Source organism: Phyllostomus hastatus, unplaced genomic scaffold, assembly GCF_019186645.2.
Source record: "Phyllostomus hastatus isolate PE091 unplaced genomic scaffold, TTU_PhHast_1.1 phas_contig_80, whole genome shotgun sequence".
In the NCBI taxonomy this organism is placed as follows: Eukaryota; Metazoa; Chordata; class Mammalia; order Chiroptera; family Phyllostomidae; genus Phyllostomus; species Phyllostomus hastatus.
Window position 1 is genome coordinate 12,215,877 of NW_025333960.1, and position 21,167 is coordinate 12,237,043.

General features: G+C 39.2%; 1 protein-coding gene across 1 annotated transcript in view; it reads left to right on the forward strand.

Annotated features, from left to right (window-relative positions):
• L3MBTL4 (L3MBTL histone methyl-lysine binding protein 4) overlaps nucleotides 1-21,167 on the forward strand; it is a 418,336-nt gene that overhangs the window by 229,622 nt on the left and 167,547 nt on the right. The window contains exon 14 of the mRNA XM_045850314.1: nucleotides 12,726-12,828. Within this exon, the coding sequence (XP_045706270.1) occupies nucleotides 12,726-12,828 (103 nt within the window). The remainder of the gene's footprint in view (nucleotides 1-12,725; nucleotides 12,829-21,167) is intronic.

The window sequence follows — 21,167 nt, forward strand, 5'->3', positions numbered from 1 at the left end:
GCTGTGCAGGGGCAGAATGGTGGTTCTTTGATGTGGTCTGTAGCAGGGGTTTCCCAGGTGGTGCAGGCCAAGGTCAGCCCCAGTCTGTGTTCTGCCTGGTGCCACCCTGCCTGAGCTATAAAAGTAAGCTGAGATGGCTGCTACTGGTGCTGGGCTTGGAGATTCTCAGGCAAAGCCAAGCTGTGAATGTCGGCTGGCTGCTGCTAGTGCCAGGCCTGGACCTCTTAGCAAGAGGTATGGGGGCTGTGGGCTTGCCAAGGCTGGCTGTTGCTTGTTTGAGAGGACTTAGGAAGTTGTGAAGTATGAGCCAAGACCAGCTATTCATGTGGAAAAGTCACAGTTAACAGTTTTGGTGGGCTAGTAAGTTGGGTAGGCTGGAGTCTCAGAGGATCTCCAAGGGGTACCTATCAGTGTTAGCCAGGTTGATAGAGTCTCAGATAAGGCACCCACCTGCTGGCTCTGTGGCTCTATTGGGGGAGGATTCAGAAAAGGGGCAATGACCTCTGCCTGCCTTTCTGCCTGGGAGAAAGCTGTCCCCCAGCTCTTGTCTTGATGGCAGATACTTCAGTTCCTCCCTGTATGCCACTGGTACCTTTCTAGCGGCTACTCTGGTGCTGGAGCTCAGAGGAAGTGAGTCTTAGTAAGTCTGTGTGTAGGTTCTTTAAGAGAAACTGCTTTGGACTCCAGAAGTTTCTTCTACCAACTTAATCCCAGCTGGTTTTGCAGCCAGAGGTTATGGGGACTTATCTTCCTGGAACCCTGGGCTGAGGGGGGCGGCTAGTGTGTATCTGGGACTCCTCACTCCTAAGATATTCCTCCCAAATTTTTATCCACTACATGTGGATATGGGACCTACCTGGTCCATATCTCTGCCCCTCCTACCAGTCTGAATGGATGTGGTTTCTTTAATTCTGTAGTCGTCAGACTTCCATTCAACTCAGTTTCTGATCGTTCTGAGTGATAGTTGTTCTATAGTTTAGTCATAATTTTGATGTGGCTGTGCAAGGAGGTGAACTGTGTTTACCTGTGCCACCATTTTGGCCAGAAGAGTGTTTCCTTACTTGACTATTTCCTTGACCATTGAAAGAGTTTATGGCCTAAGGATTATAAAAGCAGAGTAAAAGAAATAGTTTTTATAAGCTTTATTTAAAAAAAAATTATTTGCTAACATTGGTTAATAATATTATATAGGTTTAAAGTATAGAATTCTATAACACATCATGTACATATTGCATTGGGTATTCAATACACAAAGTCAAGGCTCCTTCTGTTACCATGTATTTTAGGTCCTTTACTCTTTACTACCCCTCCCAATCACTTTTTCCTTCTGGTAACCACCATGCTGTTATCTGTGTCTATGAGTTTTTGTTTGTCTTGTTTGCTTAGTAATGCTTTCAGTTTTATATCCCACATATGAATGAAAAATCATTTGGTTCTTTTTCCATCTTACTTATTTCACTTAGCATGATATTCTCAAGGTCCATGTATCTTCCCTGAATTCAAATTATGCTACAAAGCAATAACAATGAAAACAGCATGACATTACCCTAAACAGGTAGTTCATTTGGTTAGAGCATCATCCCAATATGCCAAGGATGCAGTTTGATTTCCAGTTAGGACATATGTAAGAAGCAACCAGTGTGTGCACGAATGTGTGGGGCAGCAGCTTGCTATTTCTGTCTCTCTCTAATCAAAAATAGTTAAAAAATTATAAAAATAAATAAATAAACAACATGGCATTGGCAAAAAAAGCAAGTTTTTATTCTGTTATATGCAGCTTATGCTTCTTAGATTGCAAGAACATCCTCCATCATTTCCTTCAAAGTCATCATTCTTTTTTCATACTAATGGACTTATTTTGTAATGGAAGTCATTAAAATCAGAGAGGAATCTTTTTATGTAATATCTCTAAACACTTTTTATACAATGCCAGGCAGTCAGGGAAAATTCAGCAACAGTGAAGTAACATCTTATTCCAGGGTTAGCTTCTAAATTCAGCAAGTAAGGCAAAAAATATGTTTAGTCACAATTTCTGAAAACTGTATCTCAGCCCAGCACAGGAGGTTGTCCAACATCAATGAACTAAAGTGTCAACACATTTTCAACATTAGGTGAAGTTACTGGCAAGTTGAGGATCATGCTATATGAAAACCATACCACATTTTAAATACTAGGACCATTGCAGGCCCAGGGATCTGCTCCCATTGGGAGGTGCACTCGAGGACTGAGGAGAGAAGTGGTGGTCTTTGATTACTTGTGTATACTCCTTACCATGTCCATTGCTCAGTAGTGTGGTGGATCATCCAGACTTTATTCTGTTTATTGTATATATTTGATTACCTTGACATCCATGGCTATCCTTGCAATCTTTTAGAGCTGGAAATAGTTGATTTGGACAGTTTGTGTACATAAATGTTTCCTGTTACAACAATTGTTTATTGGGCAGCATAGCAGACACAGATCTGTAAGTTAGAAACCCTGAGTTCTTGTCCTAAGCACTGAAGTATGATATATGATCTGACAGAGATTATTTAACCTTCTAAAACTTTATTTCCTTATTTGCAAAAGTAAGTGGATGGACTAGATCAGTGGTTCCCAACCTGGAAAGGGAACACTTAAGAAATAAGGTTCACAAGCTTACCTCCAGCATTCTGATTTTGTAGGACCTGAAATTTACATACTTAAATATCTTTGAGTCCTTCCTGCCTTGTATGCCAGTCTTGGTACCTCTCTCCTTCCTCTAGTAGACTTGCAGGCCCTCCTGATCCTGCTGTGTCCTGGCCTCTGGCCTTGCAGATCCTGGTCTGTTGTTGTCCTAAAACTTTAAATTGGACTGAAATGGCAGTCCCTGGGATCCATGCTACCCTTGCTGTTACACAGCCATAGAAAAGTTAGAATTTGGATGGTCAGACCCTATGATGGCAGCTTTCTCTGAATGGAGTACCTTTATATCTGTAATCAGGCAGCACGTAGGAGGCCTGGTCTGTGGCATCTCCTTGCATGGAGCTCTGTCTAGGGCAGCACTAATGCACTTAGTAAGAGTTTGTTTTTCTCTGTAAAGTCTATCATCTGGACTAATTCAAAGTTGCCAGTGAAGAAACCAGCGCACAGGTCTTGGAGAGAAGGTGAGCTGTTCCTTTCATTTAACCCAAGCACTTGTTATAGACATCGGGGGGAGGATTTTCTTCCAATTGGATACATTGCAGTTCTGACAAAACTATTCACATATCATTCAATATGGAATGCCATTAATTGTAGAGTTAGGTTTAGAGTAGAAACCATAGGGAGAAATGTAATTATTAATTTTATATATAGAGTAGGGGCAAAAGTAGGTTTATAGTTGTTTGCATGGAAAATAATACAATAATAAATCTAATACAAGAATAAGCTCTGTGTTCCACGTACTCACAGCTAGAAACCTACTTTTGACCCACCCTGCACACACACACATGTATGTACATACACATACATATATACATACATACATCAGCTTCTCAAGCAACTCTCAACATTTTCTATTAAGAATGGCCAAAAGCTTATTGGTAATGAAAATTCTTAATGTGGCTATATTAGGTCATGACTAATTTGAAGAGGGATTATGAATGTCATAATTTCTGCTTTAAATGTAATTTGCAGGTTATTAGAAAGATGTTATTATCATCCATTCCAATTTGGAATCTTGATTATAGTGTGTTTAATTCTTCTAGATAATTTATATATGTATATATATATTGTTATGAGAACAGATGACATCTCTGTCAACAACTAATTTGATTTTTTAGCCAGCAAATTAAAGGTGACACTTTAATTAAAAGTTCTAATGAAAATGGAACTTTTAACAAAAAAGCAGTTCAGGGACTGGGGAACCTCAAAAACAATTCATGAGTGACCAGATATACTTACTATATTAGGCCTGTTCCTTTTCTTCCTTGATATGAATAAGAAAAATCCTAGGAATAAGAAAGGTGTAAGTTTCCATTGTTTTTGCTTCTCGTTAGTATCATGTTGCATGAGGTGAAGCAGAAGGAAGGAGAGAGGCAAGGAGTTCCAGTGAAGGAGAGAGGGAGGGAGAGAGAGAGAGAGAGAAAATGATTGAAAAGGACAGGACAGTTGTTTTGCAGCACTTTCATTCAGATTAGATGGAAATTTTCCATTTACATAAACCCTATGCAAAATTAGTCATTTTAAAAAGCTGATTTCATATAAAATATAAGCTAAAGGAGGTTCAGAGCAAAAGAAAGTAATTGTAGTTTTTTAATAATCTGAGATAGCATTGTAGAAAAGTTAAGGTTTAGAAGAAAGTACATGTTTTTATTTCTTTCTTAAAAATAATGATGAAATAATAGGGTCCCTCGCAATAAAGCTATCAGTTAGATATAGGTTTAATTCTATTTAGTTTAGTTACATGTAAATAAAAAAAAATTGTGAGCCAATAATCCCTAAAGTTTTTTTCTAAACTCTTAAAATTCTGTGCTTCCACGTTACCTGTGTGGACGTCCCCCAGGTTTCTCCTGCCATAATTCAAGAGTGTCATTTTTCTGACGTTTTCAAAGTTTAAAAACTAGGTTACCAAACAAGTTGGCAATATAAAAAGAGTCTAGTTTGGTATATTTAAGTAGTTTTGGTATAATTCATGGTTTAAATTCCTTACTTTAAAATGCTACTGTGACATGTTTGAATGAGAGATATCTGTAAATCTGTATCTCTTCCTTTCTGCTTTAATGTCATTACAGCCATATATCAGTTTACACCATCCACACATGCCTCACTGTTTGGTCCCTAATCCTTACAGAGGCTTATGCAACCAGATCTAAGATGTTCGTCCAGATACCTCAGGTGGAATCATTCCATTTTGCAGCAAACCTTTTGTCTCCCTACTACTGTACCCATATTACACGTGAGATCCTCTTTTTCTGGGATCCTTGTGTAATTATCCAATTACCCATCATATTATTCTTTCTCTATTTAAAGTTCAACATACGATAAATGCATTTTATCATATTTGCTAAGAAAATCTTTGCCAGCTGCTCTGCTGTCTTTTTTTAAATACTGAGCAAAGCCCAATATACCATGTTTCACTTTTTATCATCACTGTTCAGATCTGTCAGATCTGTGGAAAGGACTTTTAGAAAACTGTCCATTGCTTTAGCACTCTCTTCTTACCATGATATTGTTTTGGGTGGTAGAATTAATATCATTTTTATATCCACTGGTCCTTCTGGGCTCTAGCACATTTCTGAGTGTTTTCCTATGCTAGGTAGATGGTTAATTTATCTTCCTCTGTAATATTGCCATTGTTATATTTTAATGGTTTTTCTGTATCCAGTAAGTATAACATTCACATTTTTACTAACCTTTTAAAAGTTCTTTTGCATTTCCATTTCAGAAAATTACTGTTCTCTTTTATTTATATATCATGAAATCTGACAGCCTGAAACCTAGTACAACCAACCATGGTGTTTAGTTACACTATTTTCTTCTTATTTTTGAGAAATTCATTGTTATAGCACAATGGGTATTTATTGTCCCTAATTTTATTAGAAGATGGAGAATTAGTGTGAGTAACCTATAATTTTAATTTGAAAGATATGCTTGTTATTTGCATCTCTGACATTCAAGGGTAATTATTTTATTAAATCTTCTTAGTAAATTATTGTATAAATTTCCTGGGTATGGGGTAGAAAAGAAAACAGGATAATAATCTAAAAGTTTCCAATCCAAAAAAGATAGTGAAAGATTAATTATTTGAAATGAGAACATGTGCTTATATGTAATTTTTCAATTTCTAGATTTAATATTTTTTGCATCCCTTGCTCCATTCTTAGTCTTAGCTGATGATTTTACTGCCTATCTTGCTGAGAAAATAAAAGCTCTCAGGGGAGAAACTGATTATCCCTCCTGCACCCTGATCTACCAACACACCCTCCTCTGTCACATGTGCTTTGCCTCCCCTGCCACTGAAACTGGTGAGAGTGCCCCCTTTGTCAGCAGTCAGTCTGCACTGGCCACCAGCCTGTAGTCCTTCTGTAGCCACCCTCTCTCTCTACATTACCAAATTTTCCTTCTACTGAAACATTCCCATCATCGCTGAAACACAAACAATAATAAAAATATTTGTTTGACCACAAACCCACTTATACCACCTTTTATACAAAAACTCCTTAAAAACAGTGTGAACTATCACCTTTCCCTCTTTCCTCTGTCATTCTCTTTGAACTTCAATTGGGCCTGTTCATATCTATTCTATGAAGATATTCCTGTTCCAGTTACCCCAGCTCAGCACGCTGCCATACCCACAGCACTCACTCCCTATCTTCACATGCCTCTGTTGTGAAGGGTGCCTTCTGCTGGCTTCCTTCTTACTCCCCAGCTGCTCCTTCCTGGCCTCCTTTCACACCCTAGTGCCGAGACTGCAGCCTGGCATATAACAGGCTCCTACTATTGCTTTAAATGAATGAATAACCCTCTGATTATTTTTATGTTAATAATAATAATAAATAAAGTATTTTAATTTGTTTATCAGTAATGTTTAAATCTGTTCCATTTTTCTGTTATATCCTCTAGTGGATATTATCACCCAGTGCTATTATCATTTCTCTGTAAAAGAATCAGGTTGAACTTCATGCTTTTTCGGCAGTGGGTAGAGTGTAGAGATGAGGTTGAGAATGCTGCTGCTTGATCCTTGTTTTCTGACGCTGGCCAACATCAATCTGGAGCTCACATACATGTGTCTTCATTTGTTTCAGTCAGTGTCAGTGTTGTCATTCTGCTCTGGCTCAGCCCTGTACCAAATAAAATACTAATTCTAAGGGGAAGCTGCTTTCTACTCAGAAGGCAGGAGAAACCTCAACTTCTAACACATTCTGGGTGGGATAATGAGCCTTTCCACTCACATCACTTGTGATTGCCAGTTTGGGCCATTTTGAAATAAAAGACAGTTCTCTTTCACATTTCCTAGAAAGGAGTGTAGTCTCTTTTATTTCTTGATTTTCCCTTGATATCTCACATCGTCTTTATATGACAATAGGTCTGATACCTATATGCAATTCTAGTTTTTTGTTTTAGAACAATTACTTGATTTCACAAAAGAAGAAACAAAATAAAACTGCTATCTTATCCTAGGGATTTTCTTTTAGCTCCAACTAACACAAAAGCCTGTTTACAATGGCTTAATCAAAAAGAGGGTTATTTTTCCTCCAAGACAGACACTGATGTGGTAGTTCCCCCGGCTCACCCAGGCTTAGTCGTCCTTTATTTTCTGTTTTCTGCACCACTTCTGCTTTTGTACTTATGCCTGTGACCTCATGAACTCCTACATCTGCGTTCTGGAAAGGTCAGAGAAGAAGGTAATGGGCAAAGCAGCACCAAAGTCATCTTTACCCTTTCAATAGGAAAGAAAAGCTTTGCCTTTCCCTGAGGTCTTATTGCCCAAGGCAGTATTAGATGACCTTATCTGGATGTGAGAGAGGCTGTGAAAGCCAACATTTTCAGAAAGGTTCATTGCTGCCCTAAACCAAACCAGGGTTCAGTCAGCAAGAAGGGAGGGACACTGGGTGGGCAACGGTAGTGTCTGTCCTGGCTGCTTCTGGCCACCATGTAGTTCCGTGTGCTGGGGGGTCCATGAGGCCATGCTACTGCAGTGTCTTGTGGGTGTGTAGCATTGCTAGTTACACAGAGCACTCCAGTTTACAAGGGTGCTTTCCCTTTCCTTGTTGTCCTTGCACCAAGAACTCTGCAATTAGATTAACTCCTGCTTGAGTAAATTGTTACAGAAGACTTGGAGTAAATTAGAAGTTATTCATGCTGCTTCGTTTAGCGAGTAGCTCATAATATTTAGAAATAGAAAACCAGATTGATTTTAGATATGCTAATTTCTAAAATAAGAATCAAATAGTGATTATCTCACAGCATTCTGATCAAGATATATCAAAATAACAAGCCCACAGGTGTTAATTGTTATTGTCTTTATGATTCTTTATTCTTAGAACATAATTATTCCATATCTCTTAGGTGCCAGTTGCTGCTGTAGTAGGCGCTAGGGATACAATGTAAATAAATTAGTGAAGGGAAACAGGGGACACACAAACTAGAAAAATAACTTTCAGTGAGATGGTAAAAAGCAGGCAGGAAAGGGTAATATGGTCAAAGACGTTCTCTCTGAAGAAGTGATTTCAAGCTGAGAACATTTTTTCTAAAGACCTAATTCTCTCAATATCCAGGTTACAAGTAAGATTTTCTTAGTGAAAATGCAGTTATTTTCTGGGGACCTGTGATAGAAATTGATTTTATCATAGGTTCCCTTTATCCTAGAGGCACTAATATGAAGGACTGCAGAATTTACAAGTTTCTTTCCCCACAAATGGCTCTCTGTCTCATTCCCCATAGAGTTAACACATCAAACATCATACGGAATTTACCAAGGAAATTGTTAGAGTGTGTGCGTTTTTATTGCATGTTATTTTTGACTCTTTCATTATGTACCTTGCTAAAATTCTTAATGGAATAATTCTCCCAATAGTTGAGGTTATGTCTCTCCTTGTAGATCTAACAAGGAGAGAATTATGACACCCAGCAGGGCTCTGGATAAATATTTAAAAGGCCACTTTAAACTTTAATTTAATCATGTACATTACAATAATCCTGAAAAACATTCTCAGTAGCATTCATTGAGAATTTACCGGAATATTGTGCACGCAGAGTGACATCTGGCCTGGCTAATGGAAAATGTCTGTCGGGTTGTCCAGGATTATTATCCAGGCCTTTGTGATGGTGGTCTTGGTAGTGTATTGTGAGGTGTGGTTTGAAAAAGTCTCTTTATATCCTTTTTTTCCTCATAGGTCCTTTTATTTACTGCCATAAGAATACTTCTTAATTAGGAACTTGTTTACAGTTTTCAAACATCAGTCCCTTGGATTTATTTAAAAATGGTTTTATTTTTAAAGCTGTTTCCAAATGCTACCTTTGAATTGGGCAGTTCTTATTTCTATTGATCCTTCAAGGTGTCTTGTGAAGTTGTAAGACTGTCAGTGTGTAACACATACTTTTTTACTTTTCTGTAAATTTAATAAAATCGTATTTGAAGTATAAATATTTATTCTAATATCACCACAGATTGAGGCCCAGATTCTGTCAGTATTTTTGTGCAACATAATCACATTGCAATGCAAATTTCTGGTTTTTATGTAAGATTCTTTTCTTAACCAAGACCGTCCTGAGGTAAGGACTCTAGAGTACCCATCTGTTTACTCAGTAAGCATCTCTTGAGCACCAACTACATTTCAGACTAGGTACCAGTGACACAATAATGAAATATAAATGGCTTGTAGTTTGTAATCTAATAGGATAGGTAACATTAAATGAGTAATCTTTTAATTTGTAGTTGGGTAAATGTTATATAAAGCAGGAACCTAAGGTAGCCTGAGAAGGTGAAGTATTAAGCTGTGACCTGAAAAATAAATAGAAGTTATCCAGGCCTAGAAATAGGAAGCTCATCCCAACATGCAAATGCCCTATGTTGTAGAAGAACCTGATGGGTTCAAGGAACAAGACAAGTTTGGATGCAGACAATTTTATATGGAGGAAAACAAGTGAGATATATCTGAAGGAGGTATACAGGGGTCAGATCAGGTGGGCCAGGCTGAGGATTTTGGACTCAGTTAAAACAATGAGAAGTTATTGCAAGGTGCTGAAAGGGAAATTATACAGTTGGATTTGTGTTTGGAAAATGTCATTCAGGTTGCAAGAGGGGGAAACATGATGAAGATAAATTGTCAGGTTAGAGTAATATTTAAGAGATTGTGAATTGATTAGAAATTGATGCAGAGTGAAATGAGAGAGAGGAGATGTAAAGGATTACTTCTGGTTTCTGGCATGGATTGTGATGTGTTTTATTGGGATGAGCAGCTCCTGAGGAAAAGAAGGTTGGGGGCAAGATAATGACTTCAGTTTTGAACATGTTGAGTTTGAAAAGCCTTGAAGAGATCCCAGTGGACATGTATTGGAGTTGAATGTATGGAGTTGGAAGTGTTGGGCCTGGAATACAAGAAACGTCTGGGCTAGAGCCTGCATGCATCTGTAGCATACAGTTGATAAATGGAGTATTGAAATGGACAGCCCAAGAACAAAATGTGGGCTCTCTGACGTGTTAAGGTTAAGTAGAGGAGGAAAAGCTGGCAAAGGGAAATTATCAGAGTGTGATGTCACCAAAGCTGGTGGACAATAACAATTCAAAAAGGGGATAGTGATTAAGAGCACCAAGACGCTGAGTGTGATGCATACTCAACAGTGCATGTTGGGCTTAATGCATAAGGTCATTAATGACCTTAGAAGATAGATTGATGTGGTTTGAGAAGTGAGATGTGAGGAAGTAGAGATAAATAACTTCTTTGAGAAGTTTGGCTATGAAAGGGAAAAGAGTGAACAGGAGTAAAGGGAAATGTAGGTTCCAAGTCGAGTTTTCAGCTTTTGTTCTCTGTTTTGTTTTGTCTTTGTTTCTTTGTTTCTTTTTTTTTTTATTTTAGTCATTGTTCCAGTATGGTTTTCTGCCTTTTGTTCCCATTCCAGCCCACCCACCCATCCGTCCTCACCTGCCTCCCACTTCCACCCCCCGTAGTTTTTGTCCAGGTGTCCTTTTTATTTGTTCCTGTAAACCCTTACCATTCTCCCCTGAAATTCCTTCTTCTCTCCCCTCTGGTCACTGTCAGCCTGTCCTCTATTTCATTGTCTTTGGTTATATTTTGCTTGTTTGTTTGTTTTGTTGTTTAGGTTCCTGTTAAAGGTGAGATCATATAGTATTTGTCTTTCACTGCCTGGCTTATTTCACTTAGCGTAATGCTTTCCAGCTCCATTCATGCTGTTGCAAAGGGTAGGAGTTCCTTCTTTTCTTTTTATAATGGGGGAAACTGAAGTATGTTTATGAAATGTTGGTAGAAATGTTGCAAGCTCAGCTACTTCGAGCCAAGTGGTGGAAGTTGGTGGAGTTTGGGGGAGTGTAGAGGAGCTCAGGTGGTATTGAAAACAGTAAGTAGTTTTGGTAACAACCTGCACTGTTGTTTAGTTTTTTCCTAGGACAACTTAGCTACACAAAACCCAGAACAGGAGCATAGTACATTTGTCCCATAGTTGCATTTTGTTTTTGCCACAGCTACTTTTGATAGAAGGTCAGAGAAGAAAGGGAATTTATTTGTGACAGAGAGTCAAATACCAGTTGTTAGACTGTAAGACTGGTTGATAGGCTGTAAGTCAAGGGAAGGGGGTACTGATGACTGATGGTGAGAAAAGAAGGGAAATTAGTGGCCTGGGAATTTCAGTGATGTTGAAAAATCATTAGGAGTTGTGTGGGATACCTGAGCAAGCAATTTGGAAGGTTAGGCTTTTGTAGTCAACTGGCTATTTGCTTAGTGATTTTAGAAGCGGTGTCATGTTGATGATGACAAGACCAGAGGGTCTTCTTTGTGTGTGTGTCTAGATGGATTCAAGGAAGAAACCACTGGAAATAAGTTTGTTAATGATCTCGAGGGCAGCATACTGGATGGTACAACTGTGGGCATCAAGGGTACCTTGGGTGACCTCTGGAGCTGGGACAGAGTGGAACACAGTGAGTGGGGGTGGCAGTCTTTTCTGAGTCATGCAGTGACAGAGGAAGATGGTGCCAGTAATGAGAGGGCCAGTGATGAGGGAGCCCCCAGCGTCAACCTCAGAACAACAGGAGTATTAAATAATGTGAAAGAAATGTAGTCTATAAGAGGTGCTGGGAAGAAAAGAGGGCACTGACTTCCCTGCCAATTCTGAGACACATGGAGTGTGAGAAAATGAACATTTTCTCCTGAAGAAAGCTGCAGAATGCACTGTTTTCAACTAACAGCCAAATGAAGCTAGAGCTAGATAATGGAGAAAATATTGAAATGAGGACAAGGAAATAGGGAGTTTGCACGGGAAATGAAAGTATGAAAGCTGGGGATAGAGAAGGAAAGTGTGGGGTTGTCAGGGAAATAAGGCCCAGATGGCTTGACAGTATGGGATAGAACATTCTAGGAGCTCATATCTATGTTGGGGAGAGGGGAAAGAGAGGGGGAGCCGACTGAGGAAAATCATGTAACAGAGCAAAGGGGATTAAATTGAAGTCCTTTAGACATGGATTGCCTCCTGTGCTTCACAAAATGCATCTCTGGCCTGAAGTGGTTATGTATATTATAGTATATAGAGTGGTGTGGTATGGTGTGGGTCAGGCAGTTCTGACTTCAGCTAGCTGATTGAGGAAGCTTGGGCAGGGCCAAGTTTGCTGTCTTTGGCATGCCCCTGTACTAGCCCAGGTCCTGGTCAGTGCTCAGCACAGCAGGCACCCTTGCTGTGGCGGAGTGGGAGTGTGCAGGGACCAGCACACCGTACCTCACCCCTCACATTCTTACCTCATGACTGTCTTGCTTTTGCCAGTATTATTCTCTGAAAGAGATTAAGTAAATCTTCTCATGTCTTTTATTTAAAATTTCTGCAGTACTGGTTTAATTTGCTCTGCCCCTTATATTAGTTGCTGTTAATGTTATCTATTATAACGATGATATTTTCTGCTAACTCATATTATAAAACACCACAAGTACCCAGTAAGTGTTTTTGGTAATAATTTGTTTTTAATTTGTAAAGTCTTAATGAGTATCATTTACATATTTTAGTCTTTCCAGTTCTTTACTAAGGGTGTTTTCAAGGTTATGTTCTTTTACTTCCTGAAGGAGCAAATGATGTGAAAACCATTCCAGGTCAAGCTGTTTGTCCTACCCCAGGGTGCCGAGGAATAGGCCATATCCGTGGTCCAAGGTATTCAGGACATCACAGGTAAAATTTTTTCTTCTTTAAATTATTTCAGGGATAAATTAAAACATTGTGCAAATTAGCAGCTATAGACGGCATCATAAATGACTTGCTTGGAGTCAGACAACTCCCTGTCCTACTGCCTTCTCTGTTCCTAAAGTCCTTCCTTGATATTTCCTCCTGTCTGCCCACCTCTGCCTTCCTGGAGCCTTTTTGGACTTCGAGGCCTTGCCCAGACCCACGTCACTTCCCAGCACCTCTGCTCTCTAACCATTTCTTATGCGCACCCCCCTTAGGATATACTTGCCACTCTAGGTCCCATCCCAGTCCTGAATTTTCTGCACACAGCTGTTGAGTCTTACTTTCTTTAGAGAAATTCCAGGACCTCTTGCCTTTTTCCCTCTTGTTTTCACCTTGTCCCTATTTCTTTTTCTCTATTTCTTACTCATTTGGAGATGAGATAAATCTTGGTTAGAATAGAAAATAATACATGTGAAGTTATATTGCAAAATATACTTATTCTTTAAGTATTTGATATCAGTATGGGAAGGATAGTGCTTATAATGAAAAATAAGTACAAATAAATGTATATAAGCTTTTTCTGTCCCAGTCGGTAAAATAATGCATAGGTGAATTATTTATATTGATGATCTAGTTGCAGAATATTTCAATTAAAATGGACAGAATTGTCATCAAACTTGTCCAATAAACAATTTTTTAAAAAAATCATAGGAAAGTATAAAGAAAAAAAGAATAAATCATAACATGTGAAGCAAGAAAACATCTGTTTCAATAAAAGAGATCCAAATAGAAGTTCTAGTTTTTTCAGTTGGTTACAGTTCTGGGAAGCTATACTTGAAACGGTTCTAAACAAATCAAAACACATATTATTGTAAGAAATAATGGTAAACACTCCCAAATAGCATACATGAATGTTACATATATAAATATAATACTGACATTAACATTTAAAGGAGAAGAATATACTATAGTATCCATAAAAAGAAATAAACTGAAGACATACAGACACCTTAGTTACCTGTGAAATGTGTAGGAGTTGTGGGTGAGAGTGAGGCTGGACCTGGTGGGATGTTGTAGTGTTTTATGAGGGAAGGAGGAAAAGAGAGTAAAGGACACATGGAGGATGGGAAAGAGGGAGCATTGTCATCTTTGGGAGGGTGGTCTGTGTTAGGGATGACCTTGTCAGACTTAATGGATCCACTTTCCAGACCACTGGGGCATGTTTTTAAATCTAGAACTGCAAAGTCCAATATGGTAGTCTGTCGTGATCACCTGCCGGCGGTGACCACGGAACACTGTGGATGGCTCATCAACACGCGAGAAAAACATACACAAAGACAACCAAGTCCTGTGGGGAAGTAGGAACAGAATGGCCACTCTCTCTGGTGGGGAGAGCGCCCCATTCCCCCTCCAGAGAGGCTTTTTATTGGTTTCGTTTGCATAAGAATTCAGGTAAAGTTCATTACTCATTGCTAGGAAGTAAGGATCAAACAATAGATAACAAGGAAGTCTGAGGGCCTGTTTTGAGTCAGGGTCAAAGAGCTGTAAAACTTTGAGGAATAAACTTACTTCTTCCTTGAACCCTTATCATTCAACTGAGAGCATTCTAAACAAAGCAGGTTTCACAGGATTTTACATATTCTTTCTTAGGCCTGATCACCCAGGGAATCCGCCCTTTTCAGCACAGAGCTGTACCACCCTGTCATTGTTTCAGGCTTAGGTGGAGCAAGGGAAGTAAGGCAGCCAAGGGATAAGGAGATTTTCTCCCAGAGGATGAGGACTCAGGCTATATCACAGCCGAGGAGCAAGGGTCCATCACCCCCTTTTGCTGTAGCCCCCAAAGTCCTTTCTTGGGGGCCTCCCACGTGATCGTGCCTGTGTTAAGTCATTCCCCCCTTGGTGAATCTTACCTGTCATTGGCTAACCGACCAAGCTTTGGGGTTCAGTTATGAATGAAGCAGCAGAAGCAGTGCTCCTGCCAGGAGAGTAAGCTTTTGTCTCCTTGCTGGCTTACGGTCCAAGGCAACTCCCTCAGCCTTAACCTTGGTGGGGGTTACAGCTTCTGATACCAGGCAGGGCGGTCCCCAACAGTAGTCACTAGTCACATGTGTCCATTTAAATTAAACAATAACTGGAGTTAAATAAAATTAAAATTTTAGTTCCTCACTTAGCTACATTTTAGGTGTTTGGTAATCACCTGTGGCCAGTGACCAGCATACTGAGCAGCAGAGAAAATTCCTTAATGAGAGCCCTAAAAGGTAGTTTTCCATGTTCTGACTTCTCGTACATTTCTGAGTGCATGTTTTTTCCATATGAAACAACTGGCCATCTGACTGTCTCTTCAAAACTGGAATCATTATACTTGAAGTTAGCTGGACCATAATCTTGCACTTGTCTTGTCCATTAGCACACTCTGGAGTTTACTGTCCCATAACACTGGGCTGAAGTAACAAGTACCACCCTGGAAAGCTCTTTAAGATCACCGCCTTAGCTCACTCACTGAGACCAGTTCTTCTATTTCATCAGAACAGATTTGCCTTCCACACTGCTCTGATGTGTAGTTTATTCCCCTTTCCCTACTTGGATTCTGAAAATATTGTGAACAAAGTCACAATAGGCATGTTCTACTTTGTTCCAGCAGCTCCCCTGAGCTCTTTTCATCCAGTATGGAGTTTAACTATTCATACTTGTAGTATCTAATTATGAATAATATTGAGAATCTCTGACATGATTTTTTTGACCAAGTGGCCTTTAATGGTTGACCTCAGAACTTCTGAAGAAACTAGAGTGTAAAAATAAAGAATAGTTTAAAGAAGGCATTCTATGATGCTTAGAAAAAAAGAAATACTGAACACATGTGATAGAAGAGTGGGACATTCTAAGGGAACTAGAAGGCACAAGGCATTATATTTCCAGACCTTACAATTCACAAAGCTGCTCCAGGTGAGACCTCTGGGCCTGGGTCATGGCTCTTCTCCTGTCCTAACTTTGGTTATGTCAGAGCAGGGCTCTTGCAAGTGAGCGAAACATCTTCAAAAGCTGAACAATTCCGTTATCTCAGAAAAGCAAAGCAAAAAGTGATGAGTGCCTGCAGTTTGCATTTCTCTAGAATGAGAAAGACTACAAATTAAACAAATGGATGTTTCTTAAACTTGCATTTCCATGTAGAACTTTTAAGATATTTAAATAATCAGGTAAATAAATTCTAACCTACCTATGCAGAGAAGAACAGAGAGATAACTTTTATTTAACAATATTTTGCATTAAAGAATTGAGGAAAAACTTGGGGGAGTTGATGTTGATTATATAGAAATTACTGGAAGTGGAAGTCAGGTGGTCTAAGGTTGCCTGTAGGTGCTAGGCATCTCTCTCTCTCTTGTTTTCATCATTTTCAGTGACAGGTCTCTTTATCAAGTCTAGCTTTGTGGTGCTAGAGTTACTCATTGACTGACTGTACTCATTTTCAGTTAATACACTGATTTTTTTTTTAAAAGCAATAGTTCTTAATTTAGGTCATCAGATGTTGAACATCATTTTCAAGTTAGTCCATTTACTTAGGTAACTAAGTGTATAACTTAAGAATTTATTTAAATCCTTTTATAACTAAATGGGAAAAATTATTTTGATATCATAAATTCTTGGGTTTGTTTTTATGTTATTTCTATTTTGTAGTCTAAATTTTACATATCTCTAAAAGGTGAAAAATATTGTTCTTCAGTATGTGTCTTTGGTGATATCTGTTGAGAATATTATGCAAACACACACATACACTCACACACACATTCCTACCTAACTACACCTGCTAGAAATTTGCCATAACACACCCAAAGTTATCATATATTTTGCTTCTTATATGTTAATGATAATTTAAAAATGTTACTGTATTTCCTACTGTAATGTTACTGTAAATCCTACTGATGTAGGATTCTCCCAGAATCCTACATCATCTCTACCTTGAGTTTCCCAAAGCATTTAAATTAGTAAAACTTGCATATTCCAAAATGAAAGTCTATTTTTTTCTCTTGTCCTAGATTTGTATCTTTACCAAAGAGTGATCATTCTGCAAGATGCTTTTTACAGTTTCTGCCCAGAAGATTCTTAGGCAGATATTCTTACCCTCAAAAGAGACAAAAACAATAAAACCAGGAAACTCCCAGGGTTGTTTTTTTTTAGGTTCTTTTTTAAAATTGTTGTTTAAATATAGTTTCCTCCTTTTCCCACCACCACTTCCCCTGCTCGACCCAACCCCGTCTCCCACCCTCATCCTACCCTCCTTTGGCTTTGCCCAAGGGTCCTTAATACATGTTCCTTGATGGCTCTTTCCCTTACCCCTTCCCTTCCCTTCTGGTTACTGTCAATTTGTTCTTTATTTCAATGTCTCTGGTTATATTTTACTTGCTTGTTTTGTTGAATAGGTTCCACTTTTAGATAAGATCATATGGTATTTGTCTTTCACCAGTTCTAAACAATCCATGCAACCCAGTGTTCACAGCAGCACAATTTAAAATAGCCAAGTGATGGAAACAATTTAAGTGCCCATCAGTAAATGACTGGATCAAAAAACCATGGTACATTTACACAATGGAATACTGTTGGGGACCTCTCTGTGTGGTTTCAGAGACTGTAGCCCCGTGAGAGCAAGTCCTGAAAGGGGCTAGTAAGTGTCCCTGGAAAACCAGGTAAAAACACAGGTGGCAGGCATGACCTGACTCTTAACACCCAGAGTTCCTGTGGGAATCAGGCCTGATGAATACATTGTATCCTTTGAAGCTTGCTTTGCTTGGTATAGCCCTGTCAATATAAATCAGATGTTTAAGTTCAAGGCAGAAGGACTAAGCTCCTTATCTCATGAAACACGACTTAAAGACCCTCTGGCGTCAGCATGACTAACAGACCCTGACCAGTGACAGATCTCAGTGCTTCTTCAATTGTTATCTATAGATAATACCTGTTTTTGTATGACTGTAGCCTTTTTGACCTTGATTGATGAACTAGGCATATATGCTGTGTGCACCTACACATACAATTCCCAATAAAAGCCATTTGGGAGAAGGGCTCCGGGCATTCTCCACTAGAGGGAATTGCCACCCCCTTTCCCGCTGGAACAGCAAGAGTGTGTCCAGGACAACTTATTTACCATCCGAAACAGCCGGGAAAATTCTGTGGGATGGAGTTCCTCCCACAGAATACTACATAGCCTAAAGAAAGAAGGAGCTCCTATCCTTTGCTACAGCATGGATGGAACTGGAGAGAATTATGCTAAATGAAGGAATGGTTTGTTTTAAATTGTTGACTCTCCTTTTAATGGAGGCCTGTGAAACTCCTTTGGTTTCTTGACCTCATAGACCTATCTCCTGTCATACTTAGAAGCAGCCTTCCCTTTTCAAAGATAACATTTCCTCCTCCTGCTTCTTGGATGAGTTTTGAGAAAACACCCCTGGTTGTATCACAGTGTGACCTTGAAACCTAAACTCCTCCATCTGACCTCTGACCCATCTCAGCCCTGCTCTGTGGCAGGCTCAGACTCCTGCTTACTTACCTCTCACCTCTAAAGCCCTTTCAGCTGCAGTCGGACATATCTGATGGTTTATTAATCAACACCTCCCTAAGCAGATGACCCTTCTGGGTCCTTCTGTCATCCTCTCCCAGCCCCCTAGTATGAATTGGTTTCTCCGCAGGTTTGATAAACAGCTGTCTTCTTGGGACTTACTGCCTCCTAACATTGCCTTTACCTCCCTTCTGTTAGATCCTTTGTTTCTTGGCTTCTGAGCCTTCTTTTCACTGGTTTATTTTGTCCTAGCTTTTTGGGAGAGGATTTGTGGGAAGTATGTATGTGTGTATAGCTAAAATACATTTTTATCTCTCCTCAACCACAGTTGTTCAGTTGTGGATAGAATTCCAGTTGGAAACCTTTTTCATCAGAATATTTAAGGCATTTCAAATTTCAGTTTTATAGAAAGAGTTGTTCTTCCTCCCCCTCACTTCAAGAATCTCACCTCCCCGCTAGATATTTTTAAGACTTTCTCTTTATCCCTTGTGTTCTGAAATGAGCCTTATTCATTCATTGGTTTAATATGAAAACTCAGGTCTTTTATTTCTGGGAAATGTGTCCATAGTGTTTATTCCATATGCCCTCTTTTCTATTTGCTCTGTTTCCTTTTTTGCAGTGATACTTGGATTTTCTTTCCCAGATTTAACTTCCTTATCTCTTGTCCTCTTCTATGGAATAGTTCCTCAGCTTCCTTTTCCAGCCCTTTGATGCAAGTTTTTAATTGTTCTATGACATTGTTATCAGTTTCTTTCTTTTCTTTTTTAAGATGTATTTTCTTGATTATGCTATTACAGTTGTCCCATTTCTGCCCTTTATTCCCTCTGCCCTGTACACTTTTTCCCACCTGTATCATCCTCCCCTTAGTTCATGTCCATGGGTCGTACATATAAGTTCTTTGGCTTCTCTATCCTATACTATTCTTAACCTCCCTCTGTCTATTTTGTACCTACCATTTATGCTACTTATTCTCTGTACCTTTTCCCTCATTCTTCCCCTCCCCTTCCCCACTGATAACCCTCCATGGGATCTCCATTTTTGTGATTCTGTTCCTCTTCTAGTTGTTTGCTTAGTTTGTGGAGGTTTTTTTTTTATGTTCAGTTGTTGATACTTGTGAGTTTTTTGTCATTTTACTGTTCATAGTTTTGATCATCTTCTTTTTCTTAGATACATCTCTTAAGCATTTCTTATAATAAGGGCTTGGTGGTGATGAACTCCTTTAACTTGACTTTATCTGGGAAGCACTTGATCCGCCCTTCTATTCTAAATGATAACTTTGCTGGATGGGGTACACTTGGATGTAGGTCCTTGCCTTTCATGACTTGGAATACTTCTTTCTAGCCCACTCTTACCTGTAAGGTTTCTTTTGAGAAATCACCTCATAGTCTCATGGGAACTCCTTTGTAGATAAGTGTTTCCTTTTCTCTTGCTGCTTTTAAGATTCTCTCCTTCTCTTTAAACTTTGTTAATGTAATTTTGATGTGCCTTGGTGTGTGCTTCCTTGGATCCAACTTCTTTGGGACTCTCTGAGCTTCCTGGAAGTCTATTTCCTTCGCCAGATTGGACAAGTTCTCCTTCATTATTTTTTTCAAATAAGTTTTCTTGCTGTTGTTCTTCTCCTTCTGGCAGATATTGGAACATTTAAAGTTGTCCCAGAGGTTCCTAAGCCTCTCCTCATTTTTCTGAATTCTCGTTTCTTCATTCTGTTCTGGTTGAATGTTTATTTCTTCCTTCTGCTCCAAACCATTGTTTTGAGTCCTGGTTTCTTTCCTGTCACTCTTGGTTCCCTATACATTTTCCTTTATTTTACTAGTCATAGCCTTCACTTTTCCTCTATTTTGTAGTCATACTCAACCAATTCTGTGAGCATTCTGATTACCAGTGTTTTGAACTATGCATCTGATAGGTTGGCTATTTCTTCATCGCTTTGTTGTATTTTAATTCTGGAGTTTTTATCTGTTTTTTTTTCCTTTGGACCATTTTTTTTTGTCTCAATGCATCTGTTACATAGTAAGGTGTAGAGCCTTAGGTATTCCCCAGGGTGGGGCAACCCATGTCTCTGTGTAGTGGCACTTTATGTTGTGGAGGAGCCCAAGAGGGAACAATGCCATGTGTTCAGCTCTTGCTGGCTTTCGGTCACTTTCCCCACTTCCCACAAGCAAATTGGGCCCTTCTGGTCCTGATTCCTGGATGGGTGAGTTTGTATACATTCTAGGACCCTGTTGGTCTCTCCAGTGAACTCTCCTGTAAGGCTCAGAGTTCTCCCCGCTGCCTCAAACCCCACAGGTTTTTCAATCAGAGGTTTGAGGCTTTATTTCCCAGTGCTGGAACCCTGGGTTGCATGGTCTGTCTTATTCTCCAATTGTTCCCCCCAGTTTATCCACATGCAAATGTGAGACCACCCCCTCCACCAGCCACTGCCTTGCCACTTGCCCTTTCCGCCCAACTGCCTGTCTCTGACCCTCCTACTCGTCTGGATGAATATTTCTTCTTTAACTCCTTGGTTGTCAGATTTCCATACAGTTTGATTTTCTATCATTTCTGGTTGTTTTCTGTTTTTAAATTTGTAGTCCTTTTGGTTGTACAAGGAGGTACAGTGTATCTACCTATGACTCCATGTTGGCTGAAGTCCCATTTTTTCAGTTTCTGAGAATGAATCTTTATTCTGATTTGTTTTTTATTGCATCCCTCTCTTATGTGATGGATTATGTGTCTTTTCTTAATTCTGACAATGTTTGAGGCTGTTTTCCTGTGTTGACTTTTTCTGGGTACTTGTGTTTTTGTTTGTTTTTTT